Source organism: Cucumis melo, chromosome 2 (genome assembly GCF_025177605.1).
Source record: "Cucumis melo cultivar AY chromosome 2, USDA_Cmelo_AY_1.0, whole genome shotgun sequence".
Classification (NCBI taxonomy): Eukaryota; Viridiplantae; Streptophyta; class Magnoliopsida; order Cucurbitales; family Cucurbitaceae; genus Cucumis; species Cucumis melo.
The window spans coordinates 23,854,480-23,870,802 of NC_066858.1; the positions used below are offsets into that span (position 1 = coordinate 23,854,480).

At 32.9% G+C, this 16,323-nt stretch overlaps 2 protein-coding genes across 6 annotated transcripts; one reads left to right on the plus strand and one right to left on the minus strand.

Annotated features, from left to right (window-relative positions):
• Positions 1-245: 245 nt before the first annotated feature.
• Positions 246-5,977, minus strand: LOC103494092 (ethylene-responsive transcription factor ERF087-like). 5 transcript variants are annotated; one of them, XR_001763203.2, is made up of 5 exons: positions 5,695-5,977; positions 5,231-5,566; positions 4,500-4,742; positions 2,993-3,176; positions 246-1,137 (listed from the first exon to the last, which is right to left on the minus strand). XR_001763203.2 is itself a non-coding variant. In XM_017045877.2 (3 exons), exon 3 carries the CDS (start codon positions 1,057-1,059, stop codon positions 448-450), a length of 612 nt encoding a protein of 203 aa, XP_016901366.1. In that variant the 5' UTR covers positions 1,060-1,137; positions 2,993-3,176; positions 5,231-5,972; the 3' UTR covers positions 246-447. The 5 variants fall into 5 exon arrangements, 1 of the variants encoding a protein (XP_016901366.1); XR_001763206.2 differs by having other exon boundaries at positions 4,500-4,676; positions 5,231-5,977; XR_007818800.1 differs by having other exon boundaries at positions 246-1,098; positions 4,500-4,696; positions 5,231-5,977.
• Positions 5,978-8,384: 2,407 nt separating this feature from the next.
• Positions 8,385-16,212, plus strand: LOC103494091 (probable acyl-activating enzyme 17, peroxisomal). Its single transcript, XM_008455119.3, has 15 exons — positions 8,385-8,580; positions 8,670-8,972; positions 9,754-9,883; positions 9,971-10,239; positions 10,642-10,846; positions 11,612-11,652; positions 11,747-11,872; positions 12,397-12,470; positions 13,005-13,225; positions 13,504-13,598; positions 13,718-13,934; positions 14,770-14,895; positions 14,977-15,075; positions 15,455-15,667; positions 15,925-16,212. The coding sequence occupies exons 2-15, from the start codon at positions 8,719-8,721 to the stop codon at positions 16,030-16,032; spliced, it is 2,178 nt and encodes a 725-aa protein (XP_008453341.1). The 5' UTR covers positions 8,385-8,580; positions 8,670-8,718; the 3' UTR covers positions 16,033-16,212.
• Positions 16,213-16,323: the final 111 nt, after the last annotated feature.

Sequence of the window (16,323 nt, forward strand, 5' to 3'; positions counted from 1 at the left end):
ACCGAGTTATATTTGAATTCATTTGTCAAATACTTCTAAACATAATCATAGTTTCAATAATCAATTAAGAGACCATGACTTGGTAGTCACCTATTTAGAAATTAATTTTCTACAAGTTTCTAAATATCCAAATGTTGTAGGATCGGAAGGATTGTTTAATAATATTAGTGATAGAATGCGTAAGCTGACCCAAATAAAAAAAAACGAAGAAAAACATAACCACTATGTCATAGAGACTCATAACATATAGGAAGTCAATTCTTTATTCTTCAGCTTCTCCGCTAACACAACACAATGGTAGCAACATGGAAGAGAGAACTGTAACTTTACATGGACAAAACTACGTGGAATTAGAAATAGAAACAGATTCCCAACTAAAAAAAACTACACTAAATCAAAGCTTACATGAATTCATCATCATCATCATCATATCACTCCTTCCATACTTCATTTCTCAACATCAGAGCTAAAAGAAGGAGCTACAAACACAGAAGTATAAACTTTAGAACCTCCAAAAGAAAATCCACATCCACACCCTTTATTACTATTATTATTATTATTATTATTATTATCATTTTCAACCAAATTCGTTGAAGAACAGAAAATGGTATCTTCAACAACCGAATCAATACCCCCATTATTTCTCGATATCTGTTGTTGATGACGACGACGATGATGATATTGATGATCAGTTGTTGATATCAAACGGCTTCTGTTCTTCATAAGAGCATGTTGAAGCAAACGACAGAGTTTAGGACTATGTTCAAACAATGAAGGAGTTTGTTCTTGATTAATGGTGGAATTGAAGAAGCCATGATCATAATCATAAGAGAAATTTGTCTTTGCAGATCTTCCTCTGAGAAGCCTCGCAGCTCTGTCATAAGCCAAGGCAGCATCTTCAGCTCTGTTGAAAGTTCCAAGCCATAGCCTAAGTTTCTGTGAGGAGACTTTGATTTCAGCAACCCATCTTCCTGAGGGGCGTTGTCTTACTCCAAGAAACCTTCTTCTGCCATGGTTGATCTCTTGATTTGGAGGTTGAGATGAAGAATTGGTAGCCATTAGTGGAAGGAAAAAAGGTTTGGTTGGCAGCAGCAGGAGCTAGGTGTCAGCAAAATAGCATCCACTGAATATTGTAGGCTGCAAAGGAATTTATAGAATGCTTCTAACTAAAAATTAAATTACTTGTTTATTGTCCTATTGGGGGGTTCTTTCCCTTGGGTTGGGATCAGATCATGTGCATTTGGCTCTATGATTAAAATGATTTTGATCCTTTATATATATATATATATATATATATATATTTGTGAGTGTCCATGAGATGTTATTGCACAACTCGACTAATCTTATAAAACAATCCTTCTGACCCTACAACATTTAGGTGTCAAAGAAGCTCATAGAAAACTAATTTCTAAGAAGAGTTGTACTGGTCACTATAGATTGAGTACATGACCTCTTAGTCATTTAATGACAATTTTTTATCATTTTAATTCTACTTTTATTCAACATATCAATTCAGGAATATTATTGTAGGTAAGAACATTTGCTAATGAATTGTGTATGAACAGTTGATTTAAGAAACAATAAAGAAAAAAGCATACGAAAATAACAAAGTATAGTCTTTGTTTTATTAATATTATTAATTTATTTTCTGAAATAGTTTTTATAAACTCCCTCTTATAATAATAAGTTTTTATATATATATATATATAAAATATTGAACAATAGGAAATTTTATGCTCACCACTAAAATTTTGAAGGGTATAAGGAGAGAAAAGGAACATTATACTCTTTTCATGAAAGAGTAAACACATACCAAAAGCTTAGTGGTGGCCAAGCCCTTAGTAGGACAACATTTCCCTTTTTATATTTAACAAAGGTTTCTTATTTTTAGAAAAATAGACCATGATTTTTTTTAACAAAACAAAATGGAAGGAACATTGCTGAGACATTAAAATGTTGGAGACCCTCTCTCCGGTTATGTCTACTGGATGAAGGATCTATCAATTTATAATTACTTTTGAGTACTTCAAAAACATGTTTAAGCATTTGAAAAGTCATTTCAAATAGATTCAAACAAACTTGGAGAACCTTTAAATATATTTCTATACATTTATGTTTACCTAAGGAGTACTAAGATACAACAGAAACCATGCAGTGTCAGAAGCTAGTTCTTAAAATGACATTGGAGAGATCAAAGTTATTATTGGTAAAATGATTCTTGTTGTTGGCTAAAGAGCTGATGACCTTCAAAACCCATAATATATAAATTGGCAAACTAGTTCATCCAGGCAACATTAAATTTTGGAATATGGGTCCCTTCTCTCTGTACTTGCTAATTTGGACAAGCAGAAAACCTTAGGAGTGTAGGACAACCTAAGTACTTGCAGATTGATACCTTGAAAAAGTTACCTTAAAACCTTCAGCTATTTTGTTGGATTGTATAAAAACAATGAACCTGTATTTCACTTCAGCTATTTTGAAAACATTTTTTCCTTTTGGACTTAAAAACACTTAAAAAACCAATCCAAACACACCTTTATCAATAATCAATTAATCAAGATGGATATTGGTAATCGAAGACCTGCTTAGACTGATTTTCTAAGTGTTTAAAAAGTATTTTTGAAGAAAATCAATCCAAATATGTTCAAGTAGTTGTTTGAGGAAAGAATTATAGATAAAAGGATGTGATTGGATTAATTTATATCATCAATAGAAAAATATAATTTAAAAGTAGAAATATGAGGAAATTTCAGAAAGGGAAGGAAAAAAAATGTGTTGACAAGGAGGAATTATGGTATGTGTAAATAAGAAAGAGAGGGGAAGAGGAAATTAGTTAGAAAACTTACAACTTGCCAAGTTGATGAGCTGGGGTTGATTAATATTATAGTTCAAGTAGTTGGAGAAAGCTCCAAAGCAAATTAGGAGACTGACAAACTATATGTGAATAAATGAATGATTATAATAATTAATTGATGTTAATTCAGATAAATACCTTGAGGGTATAATTCCAACAGCTTCCAAACAAAACTCCCACCTCAAAAGCCCAAAAACAGACAGGACCCTGGTGTTGTTATCTGACTTTGTGCTCATCTTCACCTGCTTTACTTCAAAATTTGAAACTCCCCACCTGCTTTCTTCACCTGTTCTCTGATTTTTGTCACCTAGTGAGAGTCTCCCTAAGAACATGCTCTTGTTAATTGGATAGTAAAATAAACAAATAAACTTTAGTGTATGAATGTAAAAGTGAAATAATCATATGATTGGCTAAAGCATAAAAAAATTTGTAAGATGCTTTTATATTGTTTTTTTGCATTATTCTTTTAAATATTTTTTATTCAGAGACCAACTTTACAATATTGGACATGTGTAGTAAAATATTCTCAACAACATTGTTGATTTAAAGGTGGCTTCCTTGATACTGTAGTAGCTTCATGGGGGTGTCCCACACATACAAGAAGGAGCTAACACAGATTGTATTTGGGGCCTACTTTTGATTTGTGGAGAGTTTGTGATCTAATCAAGATATCCTCACTTTACCTCTAAGACCAACCAAGCGCTCAAGAGCAAAGAAGCTAATTTAACTTTCAATTTTCACATACAAACAAAGATGAACGCAACAGCAGAGTTTCAAGGAACGGAAACTAACAGATCTATACTTTGTGCTAAATGATTTGCTAGAAAAATTTACTGTTGAAATTGTTTTGCAAGCATGATTTATTTTAAGTGTTTATATTTTGAGCCTTTCATATGAGACTTATGACTTCATTAGAATTATTGTTTTAGTATGTATTATTTTTTAGTTATGGATGGAAAGGTCTTTTAGCTAACTAGCTAAACAGAATAGGTTTAAGGGTTTTGTGTGGTTGATAAGAAACAAATTTTGTAAATTTCATACATCATCAAAATTTGTTTCTTATCAAAAAAATGGAAAAAACTGTATGCTGGATTTTTGGTTTCTTAAAAGAAATTCTCTATGTTTGAGGACTAAGGCTGATCATCATACATTTGAAATTCTTGGTCTTCAATGACAAGGCAATCTCTTCTAACACTCCCTTGGAATTGTGACTATTGATTTTGGAGGGTCTAGTAATTGATAATTAGAAGTTGTCATAACAAAAGGCTCCTAATTTCAAATTACTAGGCTATCAACTCTACTTATAATTTTATTTTTGGGTTTAATTGGCTTCCCAAATATGATTACAAAAGCAAGCCCTTTATTGGAACAAAAACAACTCCGCTCATGTTCAATACCTTTTCCTGCATTGGTCTAGAGAGACCAGATTCAACACTCAAATTTTACTTGAATTGAACTAAAATTCAGGCTCATATTTCACATCGTACTATCCCTGCCAAGAAAATGCTATAAACTTTTGAACTAAAATTCAGGCTCATATGTCACATTGTACTATCCCTGCCAAGAAAATGCTATAAACTTTTGTAAAATTTACATGTAGCATATATTTTCAGTAAATGAATATGAGGCAATAGAGAGTACATACATTGGATGATGAAGCAAAGGGATCCAAATCCATCTCCAACAGAAAGAGAGGGTGATATAAATAATTGACTTTCTTTTTCCATGAATAAGCGTCTTTGAGTTTTCTCCTGTAAACTCAAGCTTAGTGATCTTGGCTTTTGGTTATTTGGTGACTTGGAGTTCCTAGATGTTCAAAGCCCTGACTTCCATGCACATTTTCTGAGAATTTCGTTTTCAGAACAAAGACAGCAAGCAGAACATTTCTCTAGAAAGCAACACAGTTATGAGTTTTTTAGAGCCTGATTTGATCAGTCCTTAACATATATCACTCAAACCAGATCCAATACTGATATATATGAAACGAATTAGAGGTTTAAAGGGTCTTTCTATTCGATTTATAATTGTGCGATGTGAAAACCAATATACCTTAATCACTCCTCCTACTTTATACTAAAAAGAGTCGTTAATGTAAAAGCATGAGACAATCACTTGGAAGAAAGAAACTATTTGAGACAATACTTTTGATATTTCTTGGATTCTTCCTATCTGAATTCCAAAGTTCCTTAAACCTAAAGAAAGACTTGGATATTTCTCGATCTTTTCTTTGAGATATTTATTTACGGTCATCCAAATAAACCTAAAGACATCTGATATTTATACTCGACCTATGTATATATATATACACACACACTTGAGGTTCTAGGATCGTGATTAAAGAAATTAAATTGCAATAAGAAAAGCTCGAGACCGCACCAGAAGTTGCATCGCCCTTTGTGCGAGTTGTCTATATCCAGAGCCTAAGAAGGATCAATTCGTTTCTATCATCCATCAGATTCTGAGAGCTCGTCGACCAGTGTACCTGTACGCCATGGAGTCTCATTGGCAGCAGAGATTTATACTTCGAAGGTCCAATCTCTTTTTCACTTTGGTATTGGCGAACGCATTTCCAACCAAGCGACTTGATTGTGAAGGTGTTCAAATCCCAAGCGACTTGATTGCGAACTTTCAGAGTGTAGATCTTAAATGAACTCTGAATAGCCAAACGCCCACATTCCTATTATCAAAGTGAATCGATTCCAGCACCAAAATCTAATGTAAATAAAGGAGGTCAATCATAAAATCTTAACTTCATCAGGTAATGATTCGTTGAATCTCATGGAATTACACTTGCAAGCTAAGATGAAAGCTTATAGAACAAATGAACAATGGACGCTTACATTGCTTGAAACGTCGGAGCTACCATTGCACGATCTTCCAGCCAAACGCGGGAAGAAGTATTTCATTTCATTTATTTTGAGGAAATTTTCCGTACAAAAATCGAGTGAAGATTCAAATCATTACGCTGTCTGTTGAATGTTCGTAGTTTTGTAATTTCTTTGAGTGGGTCTTTCATATGTATTGGAGACCTTTTGTACAATCAAACTTCCATTTCAATGGTCTCTAAGGCAAAGTCTTGCCTAATCATTCATCGATCTTTGTTTTCAGGATTCGTATAATACATATTCTTGGTCATGAGTTTATATCTTTTGTTATAATCCTTCGAATACTATGATATATTGCAAGTGATCATCCACATCCATGGTCTTGGTCTTTGGCCACTGTTGCTGTCTTTTGCACTCACCTCATGCAAATGTCTTCATGAGGAGAATTATAGGATAATTAGTGTATTTGAGTCTAAAATTTATTTATTTTTTAATTTATATTAATTAATTAATTATCATATTTTCGTATAACTTTATAAATAGTCAATTTGGGGTTGTAATAGAAACTGTTCGATCATTATTTTAACATTTAAATATTTTGTTATCTGGAGAGCGTTCTCTAGATTTACATATAATTTTCCTTCTATGGCTTAACATTTCTCTTTCTCTATCAAATTTTAACCAAAGATAACGTGTTTTGTTCTTCCGTAGGTGAATTTCGTTGAGATTGAACGTGTATGCTATACAATCGATGACAACATCCTCAAAACTGTTGCCGTCAACGTAAGACTTTAGGGCGGTGAACCCAAACAGTTGGTGATTGCAATTGTATTCAATAATCCGAGACAAAATAACTTAGATTTAAATAAGTTAAAGTTGTCTTTCAATTCATCTCTCCGCAAAAAACCTCAATCTATTGTTCAAAGTAGGATTTCTCCAAATTCATTTCCTCTTAAAATTAAAGAATAATTAGTGTTGATGAGTTAACTTCCATGTTTGATGTGCATCATAGGTTCACCATGTGATTCCCTTCCCTTCAAAAAACGGAAAGAAATAAGGTTATGAGGAGGATTTTGAAATAGCAACTAGAAGAGATGAGTTTCATTCAAATGGAAGAAAGCTTTTTGGTTAGACATATATATTAAGAAAATGCAAACATATACGTATTCGTGAAAAGAGACAACATATTCTAGAAAAAGGAAGATATTTATTTAGAGAAAATTATTTTAAATAACACAGCTTTTAAAATTATTTAAAATTATAGCAAAATATAATATATATCTTAGTCTATATGTTATAAATTACAATAGATCGATGTAGGCAGTTATATGTGTCTATCATGATATAGATAGACACAAACAATGGTCTATCGTATATATAAACTGTGATATTTTGTTATATATATTTTTTTATTTTACTATATTTGAAAATAGAAAAAAAAAATAACTTTAATGTAATTAAAAGAATGATAAGAATATAGAATTATATTAATATACACGAAATTCTAGACATAATGCTTATCTTATTTGTTTGAAAGAGAATATTTATTGATCAAGCAATTAAACGTAGAACAAATAACCTCCTTACCAAGAAGAGATGGAATGTTGTTTTCCAACAAACAAAACACCACATCTTACGCAAAAGAGAAAAAAAGAAACAAACTCATAAAAGAGATTCAAACTAAAGACACCGCCTAACTAACGAGTGCACAGCCAAATTACAAAACCTAAAATAAACTAAAAAAATGTTAATTTTACTCCACAAACATGTACTTATTCATCACAATAGAACATGGTTCCAACTTCCATCAATATATAACACGTATCGTTATAAAAAGGAGACTAGAGATTCAAATGCTCTATTAAATATATCGTCAAACTAAGAGAATATTAAATTTAAATTTAATTTTTCATTTCAATGTATTGATGTCATGGTTCCTAACTTTGTCCACTTTCTCAAAATGCGTTGTAACGTATAAAAGAATTATTGTTATTTTGGTATAGTTTGAAAGAATTATTGTCGCTTTGTAATAGAATAAATAAAACATCTTTGTAACTTACATTGTTATCAAAGACTAGGGTGAAAAACAACTATTAATTTTTCTATACAGGGTAACATTCTAATTAAAAAAATAATTTCATTAAAAAAAACAGAAAAAATAGCCTTTCACCGTAAAATTATATTTAAATATAGGAAAACGAACTAAAATATTTAAAAAACATAAAAAATTTGATAAATTCAATTGGTGTTGCGATATTGATCGACACAAATAGAATCAAGTGTCTATCGATATCTATCATGATTAAATTACGAAATTTTACTATATTTATAAATATTTCTAGAAGTTTTACCCTAAGAAATAATTTACCTAACTTAAAATTTTATATAATTTTTTAAAAATACCATTCTATAATTATTTTTTAATAAATTATCTTATATAACAAAATTTTAAAAATATTTACAGATATAACAAAATATCACAGTCTATCCGACCACGACGAACAACATAACTCTTGATCGATCATCTTACTAATATTTGAAATAATTGATCTAAAACTTAACATTTGTAAATATATATTTTTAAAATTTTGATATTATTAAAAAATAATCCTACTTTTTTCGTACTATATACGAAATATATAAAGAAGAATTTAAAGATTTATAACGGAAATAATTTCGATGTTTTGCTATTTTTAAAAAAGTTATACCGTTTAGCCATGAAATATAAAATCAATAAGATAAGGATTCAGCGGGCTCGAAATTTGAGAAAAATTCAATTCGATTATTTCATTTCCGATTCGAGTTGCTTACTTGATGAACCAACCATCTTATGATCATCCATATTGGTTCAATAATTAAGCAAATCGAATCGTAAACAGTACGTGGAAACTCTTGTTCAAGGTAATTTTCGTTGTCATGTTCGTTAAATCTTGATGTATTTCATAAACACACGATTTCAGGTGTTCTTCAATCTTCTTTTTCATGGTCAGGTGGTGTGTAACGGTTTCCCTTTAGCAGTTATCTCTCTCTATATCACCAATGGATTACAAAGCTCTGGATTCCATTACTGTGATTGATATCGAAGCTCTCGGAATTGATTCTGAAGTTGCCAAGCAACTCCATGGAAGTTTGGGGGAAATCATTTGTAGTTATGGGAATGGCACTCCTGAGACTTGGCACCATATATCCAAGGAAGTGCTTAGCCCTGACCTTCCCTTCTCCTTTCATCAAATGATGTATTACGGTTGTTACAAAAACTTTGGTCCTGATCCGCCTGCTTGGATTCCTGAACCGTGAGTTTTACTGAATGCTTTAGATTTTCTAAATTAAGTTATTGGTTTTCGAGATAGCTATGTGCTGATTGCTCTACCAATTAGCTTTACCATGCAAGTTTTTAATGGTTAGTTTATGATATGGATAGGGTAGTATATTATCGATTTGAGAGGTGTACTGGACTCAAAATTGTGTTTGTTATTAGTAGGCACTCCCACTGCTACAACTTTATACTTTTGTTCATTTAAGAAATTGGGGAAGCTTGTCATTTTTATAAGAGATGAATTATTCTTCTGATTGCCAATTGATTTTTAAAATAGAACTTCATGTTTATTTAATATGGTACCACATTTATTCAAGAATGATGAATCCAAAGAGGCACCATCTTAAGAAGAAACCTTGAGGATCCCATATTGGAAAAAATTGAGGACCTTCTAATCTTTATAAGATAAGTTTCTCCTTTTGAGATGAAACCTCATGTTTTTCTAATACTGTTTCCACATTGAGAGAGATGCCAGATCCAGAAGATTCTCAAGGGGCTTCTTTCCATGGCTCTACTATTGAGTATATGCTCTTTTACTACTTCCATGATATTGCATCATATAATTCAATCAAATGCCATTGTATCAGCATCTGGACTATGCTATGGGGCCAATCAAATACTAGCTTGCTTTTCTGAATTAAAAAGCATTGTAGTTACAATAATATCAAATGGGATGTTAAGGTCCCTGCAATAATTTTCTACTCAGATTATTAACACAGAATATTGTGAAATCTCATTTGATACATCTTCAAAATTAGGGAGAATGCATTGTTCACAAATGTCGGCAAGCTATTGGAGAAGCGAGGCAAGGAATTTATGGGGTCAAGTTATAGCGACCCCTTATCAAGTTTCTCCTCTTTCCAGGAGTTTTCGGTCTCAAACCCCGAGGTTTTCACAAGATCCGACTTGTTTCTAAAATGCTTCGATTTAAATTGTAGTTCAAAAGATGCAACATTTTTTTGTCTTTTCTTTCAGGTCTATTGGAGAACTGTACTAGATGAGATGAATATAACATTTTCTAAGCCTCCTAACTGTATCTTGCAAATAAATGATTCTCCAGAAAGCAAAATTTCAAGCCCGGGTGGCCAATGGCTTCCTAGAGCAGTGTTTAATCCAGCTAAAGATTGTTTGTCTTTAAATGAGAACAGAAGTTTGGATGATGTAGCAATCATATGGCGTGATGAAGGATGTGATGATCTGCCTTTGAAGAGATTGACACTCAGAGAACTGCGTTCTGAGGTTTGGTATATTACTATCTACCTCATCAGCTCTTATTTTTCATGATAACAGACTATTAGATTCCTCATCTGAGTTTTTAGAATTAAGTACTGCATATCAGCAGGATAACAGCCTTTGTCTTAGCATGACCTTCTTCTGTTTATGATTTGTATCTTGTACATTTGATGATAGAGGGATTTGAGAGAGATGGTAGCGGAGTAGGTTTAGTGGTAAGTCAATCTGTTTAGTTTTTAAATTTATTGGAAGACTTTTTCATGCTAATATACTCTGCACTGGGTAAATATTGACATTTATTCTTGTGGTTGCAATAGTGTTCTGTAAGTATATTTGGCTCATGTATTGCAATACTGGCACATCAGTCAATATACTTTCCCATAAAATAATTCTGTTGGTTTTAAAATTTGTAGGTTAGTTGCACATGCTCTCAACTCAATAGGTTTTGAGAAAGGAACTGCGATAGCAATTGACATGCCAATGAATGTCAATGCTGTGGTCATCTATCTTGCTATAGTTCTGGCTGGTCATGTGGTTGTTTCCATAGCTGATAGTTTTGCTGCACGTGAAATATCCACAAGACTTGATATATCAAAAGCAAAAGCTATATTTACACAGGTAACTACAAGCCTTCTTTTGAAAAAAGATTTAGCATGTCCTGATTGGGTTTAATTCTGGTGGTTTATTGTATCCAATACGATGTGAAAGGTTGAAGCTGGTTGGAATTTTCAGTGGCCTTCTTTTCATGAGTTTTGTTCAATCTAGCTAAAACCTATAGAGCTTCCCTACTTCACACATCCTTTTATTCATGTGATTGAAATGAATTCTGAGTGCATGTTAAGTTTAGCAAGTCATGGTTAGTCTAATGCTGCACAAAACAGAGGCATTAAATTGTGCTTTGAGATGTGATCTTGAGATGGTGCTGGTTACCTCGTCCCCGGGCCAACAATCAATCATTAAGATATGTCATTTGTAAAGCGCCTGTGAGATCTGTTATGAATCAATGCCGTTATAAACATAACATGCTCTGCAATATTTATTTTCCTCCTCCATTTGAGGTTATCAACTCTGCATAAATAGTTCTGTGATTATTTTTTTCTCTTTCTAGCAGTCTGTCAAGTGATATTTCAGTTGATCAAAGAATTATTTTTACTTATCTGTTATTTGTTAATTATGATCTATAAGTTTTATTTTCTTTTACTCAAAATTTTCAATGGTTAGTGTTAAAAGAGTATTAACAGGGAAAATATTGTGGATTTTAGTTGCATAATTGTAATTACTTGGTGAGCTGGTCAGAGGGGTGTTTAATATCATTTTCTATGTAGTTACAATGTTTTTCTTCTCCTTCTAATTAATTCTATCAAAAACATTACTTTTATTCAGGATCTTATTATTCGTGGGGATAAAAGTATACCCTTGTATAGGTGAGGTTACAGTTTCTTCTTCATGGAGTTCAGAACCTGGTCTTTTTGCTTTTCCCTTACACTGAAATGCGCATGTAATTGTTCAACATTGCAGCCGAGTTGTAGATGCTCAGGCACCTCTGGCAATCGTAATTCCGACCAATAGCACTGGTTTTAGCATGAAACTACGAGATGGTGATATTTCTTGGCATGCCTTTCTGGACGAAGTCAAAGATTTGAAGTATGCATTAGTTTGTTTATTTAAGTTCATTTGGTGATTTCTTCAAAAGAAAAAAAAAATTCAATTGATGATAGATTTCTTATTTATACTCGTGAATCCAGGTTCTTAACCCATTTTGAAATTTAGGTGCTTGTATTCTCCCCTTTATCATGATGTGTTTGTCTGCACTGCTTGTGCAGGCATTAAGTTTTAGGAGGTTTCTTATTTAAATCTTAACATGTTTAAGTTACTATAAAAATTAGATATTTAAAAAAACCCATAAAGTGAGGACGTGATGGATGCTTTGAAGAATTGAAGGGGAAATAGCATATTTTCTCCATGCTTCTTTGCAATGTTTCATCAGCTTTATTATACTTGCATTAGAACCTTCCTTTCTCTATGAACTACCTTTTCTTTAAAATTCTATAGGACCCACACATCTATTTAGCGCTCCAAATTGTACTTGATTTATTTTGTTTGATGTTGGGTATTGTTAAAGTCTTGCCGTTGTATTATTTAGTTTCTTTTTAATATGCTTATTACAGAGGAGTGGAGTTTGATGCAGTGGAACAATCAGCGGAATCTTTTACAAATATTCTTTTTTCATCAGGAACAACAGGTTAATTAAGTATTCAAAGTTTTAATATTTTCTCCCCTTTTTCCTCGTCATGAAGAATCTAATTTGTCCACTCACACCTTGACAAACATCAGATATCTTTTATTGTTTTGTAGACTGTCAGACTTCAATAATGAATTGTGACTTTCAAAGTAGGCTGACCGTTGAAAATAATGGAGCTGATATCAGAGAAACCTTTCTTGAACGACCTTAGTGCTTGAACAAGATTACTTAGCTCTATAGAGCTTAAATTTTACAAATTTATGTTCATAGCTGGCTTTCCAACCTTATGAAAGTTGTGAAATCAGCAGCCTAACCAACATATTCTTCCCTTCACTCAGCGTCTAACTCATAAGGGATGAATTTGGTGTTAGGTGTAGTCTGATAAACTTAGTGGGTGGAAAGGGAATTTTATCTTTGAGACAATCAATCACATAATAAAATGAATTTCTAAATTATCATCTTAGGATGCACCATTAACAACTATAGTTGTTCTCATGCTTCTAAGCTTGACAATTGTGTTTGTTTGTTGGGCAGGAGAGCCAAAAGCAATTCCGTGGACCCTTGTAACACCTTTGAAAGCTGCAGCCGATGCATGGTGCCACATGGACATTCATAAAGGTGATGTTGTTGCTTGGCCTACTAATCTTGGGTGGATGATGGGTCCATGGTTAGTTTATGCTTCATTATTAAACAAGGCTTCCATGGCATTATACAATGGATCCCCACTTAGTTCTGGATTTGTTAAATTTATACAGGTAAACTTTGCGCAAAACTCTAAACTTTATACACAAGCCTGTTTTCTGAAGCAACTGCATTAAAATTCCGATTGTAGTTTTAAGTAATAAATATATCAGGCGGTAATGTTTTTCTTATAAAAACCATCAATTGGTAATGAGATAAAAAATGGATTTATTCACAAGTTCATTAAGTTTGGATAAATGTAGATGTAACTTATTTTGGTCCATGTTTTGGAGTTTAGTTTCTTGGTGATATCGTTTTTATAATTTCGTCTCACGATCTCTGACCTCTGTAGGATGCTAAAACAACAATGCTTGGGGTGATTCCAAGTATTGTCCGTTCATGGAAAAGTACAAACTGCACATCAGGCTATGATTGGTCTTCCATCCGGTGAGCTTATTATTCATACTTTCAATTTGCTTATCTTGTTATGTAGAATCGTTATCTCTATGAGCCGTTCAGTTTTAATAGTTCAATTTTTTTCATTTCTTTTCTCGTGCAACTTCTAGTTGTTTTGCCTCCACTGGAGAAGCATCTAGCGTAGATGAATACCTATGGCTAATGGGAAGAGCTTGCTATAAGCCTATCATCGAATATTGTGGTGGGACAGAGATTGGTGGTGGATTTGTTACAGGGTCAATGTTGCAGGCTCAGGCATTGGCGGCTTTTAGCACACCAGCTATGGGGTGCAGTCTCTTTATTCTTGGCGATGATGGTTCTCCTATTGTAAGAGCAGCTCTTCATCCCAGCGTAGGCTGATTAGTGACAATAGCATTGAGTGGGGCTGCTTTGTTAAAAAAAAAAATAAAAAAAAAATAAAAATAAATAACCCTAAACTTGGTCAAGCATCGATTTTCACCGTACACTTTGAATGTCTTTAAATTGGACCTTAGGCTTAGTTAATGACATCGATAATATCAAGTTAGGCACAATTTTAAGTTTTACACAAATTAACCATTGAATAGCTTTGTTAAAACTCACAAATTTTAACAAAATTTTAGCTCTAATATTGTCTTCTTTGAAAATTTATCAAATTTGTATCTTAGGTACGTTATGTAATTCATTGAATGTACATGATAATACTTTTTTAATGAAGTCTCAAATGAAATTTTATCTAAGTATAAAAGTTGCCGAACATCTTAAGTTAAAGATTACAAACACATATCTAAATTTAAGTTGTATGGTTGTCATTTAATGAAATTGAAAGTTAGGGTGACAATTGATACAACTTAACAAGTTATGGGCAAATTTTGATACTTTCTCAAGAAGAGTTTGGCTTTTCATCGTCGGCGTTCTTTTCCCTTAATTTTTTAAGAAAGATTGCAATTTTCATCTCTTTTGTTCTCCTTAATTTTTCAGTATCCACTTGCTTTAGCTTGATTGAAATGTAAAACGATGATGGTATTGAAATATGATACCCTTAGTTATGAAGCTTTTAGAGTTTCTTTGCTAATTCTCTCAATTTTCCATGCATCAAATTGAAGGGTCTGTAACCTGTATGTTAAAGATTGTTACTTTGAGTTCTTAAACGCAACATTTGTCTGTCTTCTTCCCTCTTTAGCCACAAAATATGCCAGGAATTGGCGAATTGGTGCTCGGACCTTACATGTTTGGAGCTTCAAGCAGTCTCTTGAATGCTGACCATTATGATATCTATTTTAAGGGAATGCCCATTTGGAATGGAATGGTAAGCCACTTTTCAGATTTACTGCTTAAGAAATGCTACCTTTACTTGAATGTTACCATTTTTGCGTTACTTTCTTAACAGTTAATGAGAAGGCATGGAGATCTGTTTGAGCGTTCTCTTCGAGGATTTTATCGAGCACATGGTCGTGCAGATGATACAATGAATCTTGGAGGCATAAAGGTAATTTTCTTTCAGCTTCTTCGGGTGAAAAGAATCTTTTTGCTGAGGCTCAATTCTAACAGCTATGGTCATGACATGTGAAAGAACTTCGACATTTTGTTTGATATTTAGCCTAAAAAATGATGGGACCATATAGATTATGGTTCTGTTTGTTTAAATTATTGCAGGAAGCTAAATCTAATTCCTGCTTTTATAACTAACTATGTGAAGGAGAATATTGAGTGTAGGGTCTGATTGTTTTTCCAAATAAAAAATTAAATCTTCACAAATTTTGTGAAGTACCAAAAAGGGAAATTAAAATCCTGCGTCAGAGGATCAATATTGTCTTTGAGCCTGAGGTTTAAATATCCAAATTACTCAAATTATCCTTCTCATGCAGGTGAGTTCGGTTGAGATTGAGCGAATCTGCAATACAGTCGACAACAGCATTCTTGAAACAGCTGCTATCGGGGTACCGCCGCAGGGCGGTGGCCCCGAACGGTTGGTGATTGCAGTTGTGTTCAAGAATCCAAGCGAAACTAGCCTAGATTTAGACCAGTTAAAGCAGTCTTTCAATTCAGCTATCCAGAAGAACCTCAATCCACTATTCAGGGTAGGATTTCTACTTACCTCATTTATTGGTTCAAAGTAAAGTAACGTCCGGGAGTAATTTTAAAATGGTCTAAATTACTCTAGAAGTGTTTTTATTCTTTCAAAATCAATTTCAGTACTATTTAAAATACATCTAAAAGTCTAAAACTAAATATAAAACTGATCTTAAGCGACAAATGTGTGTTTTGAAATGATTTTAACAATTTCAAATTCTAATTAGGCTTGATGAGTTTACTTAATATCATGTGATTTTTATAGGTTCATCGTGTGGTTCCGTACCCTTCCCTTCCAAGGACTGCAACAAATAAGGTTATGAGAAGGATATTGAGGCAGCAGCTTACACTTGAACACAAAACAAAGCTCTGAATTAAAACCACACATAATTCACTTGAATTGGACAAACTGAGCTGCTTGAGAAATTTAGCTTTTTTCACATCATAAGACCATACGGACAAATCTGTATACTAAGAGGGCACTCCTTTAGTTTCTATTCCTAAAGATGTTATTTTCTTCCGTTTCAATCTAATAATGGGTGTCTTTTACTCAGCAGTAATCTCTTTCATAATCATTTAGATGTTGGTTTGGTTATTATAGTTAGATTACAATCGTTTGTATTTGAGATACAAATTATTTCAGATTAGATTATAATAATATGTG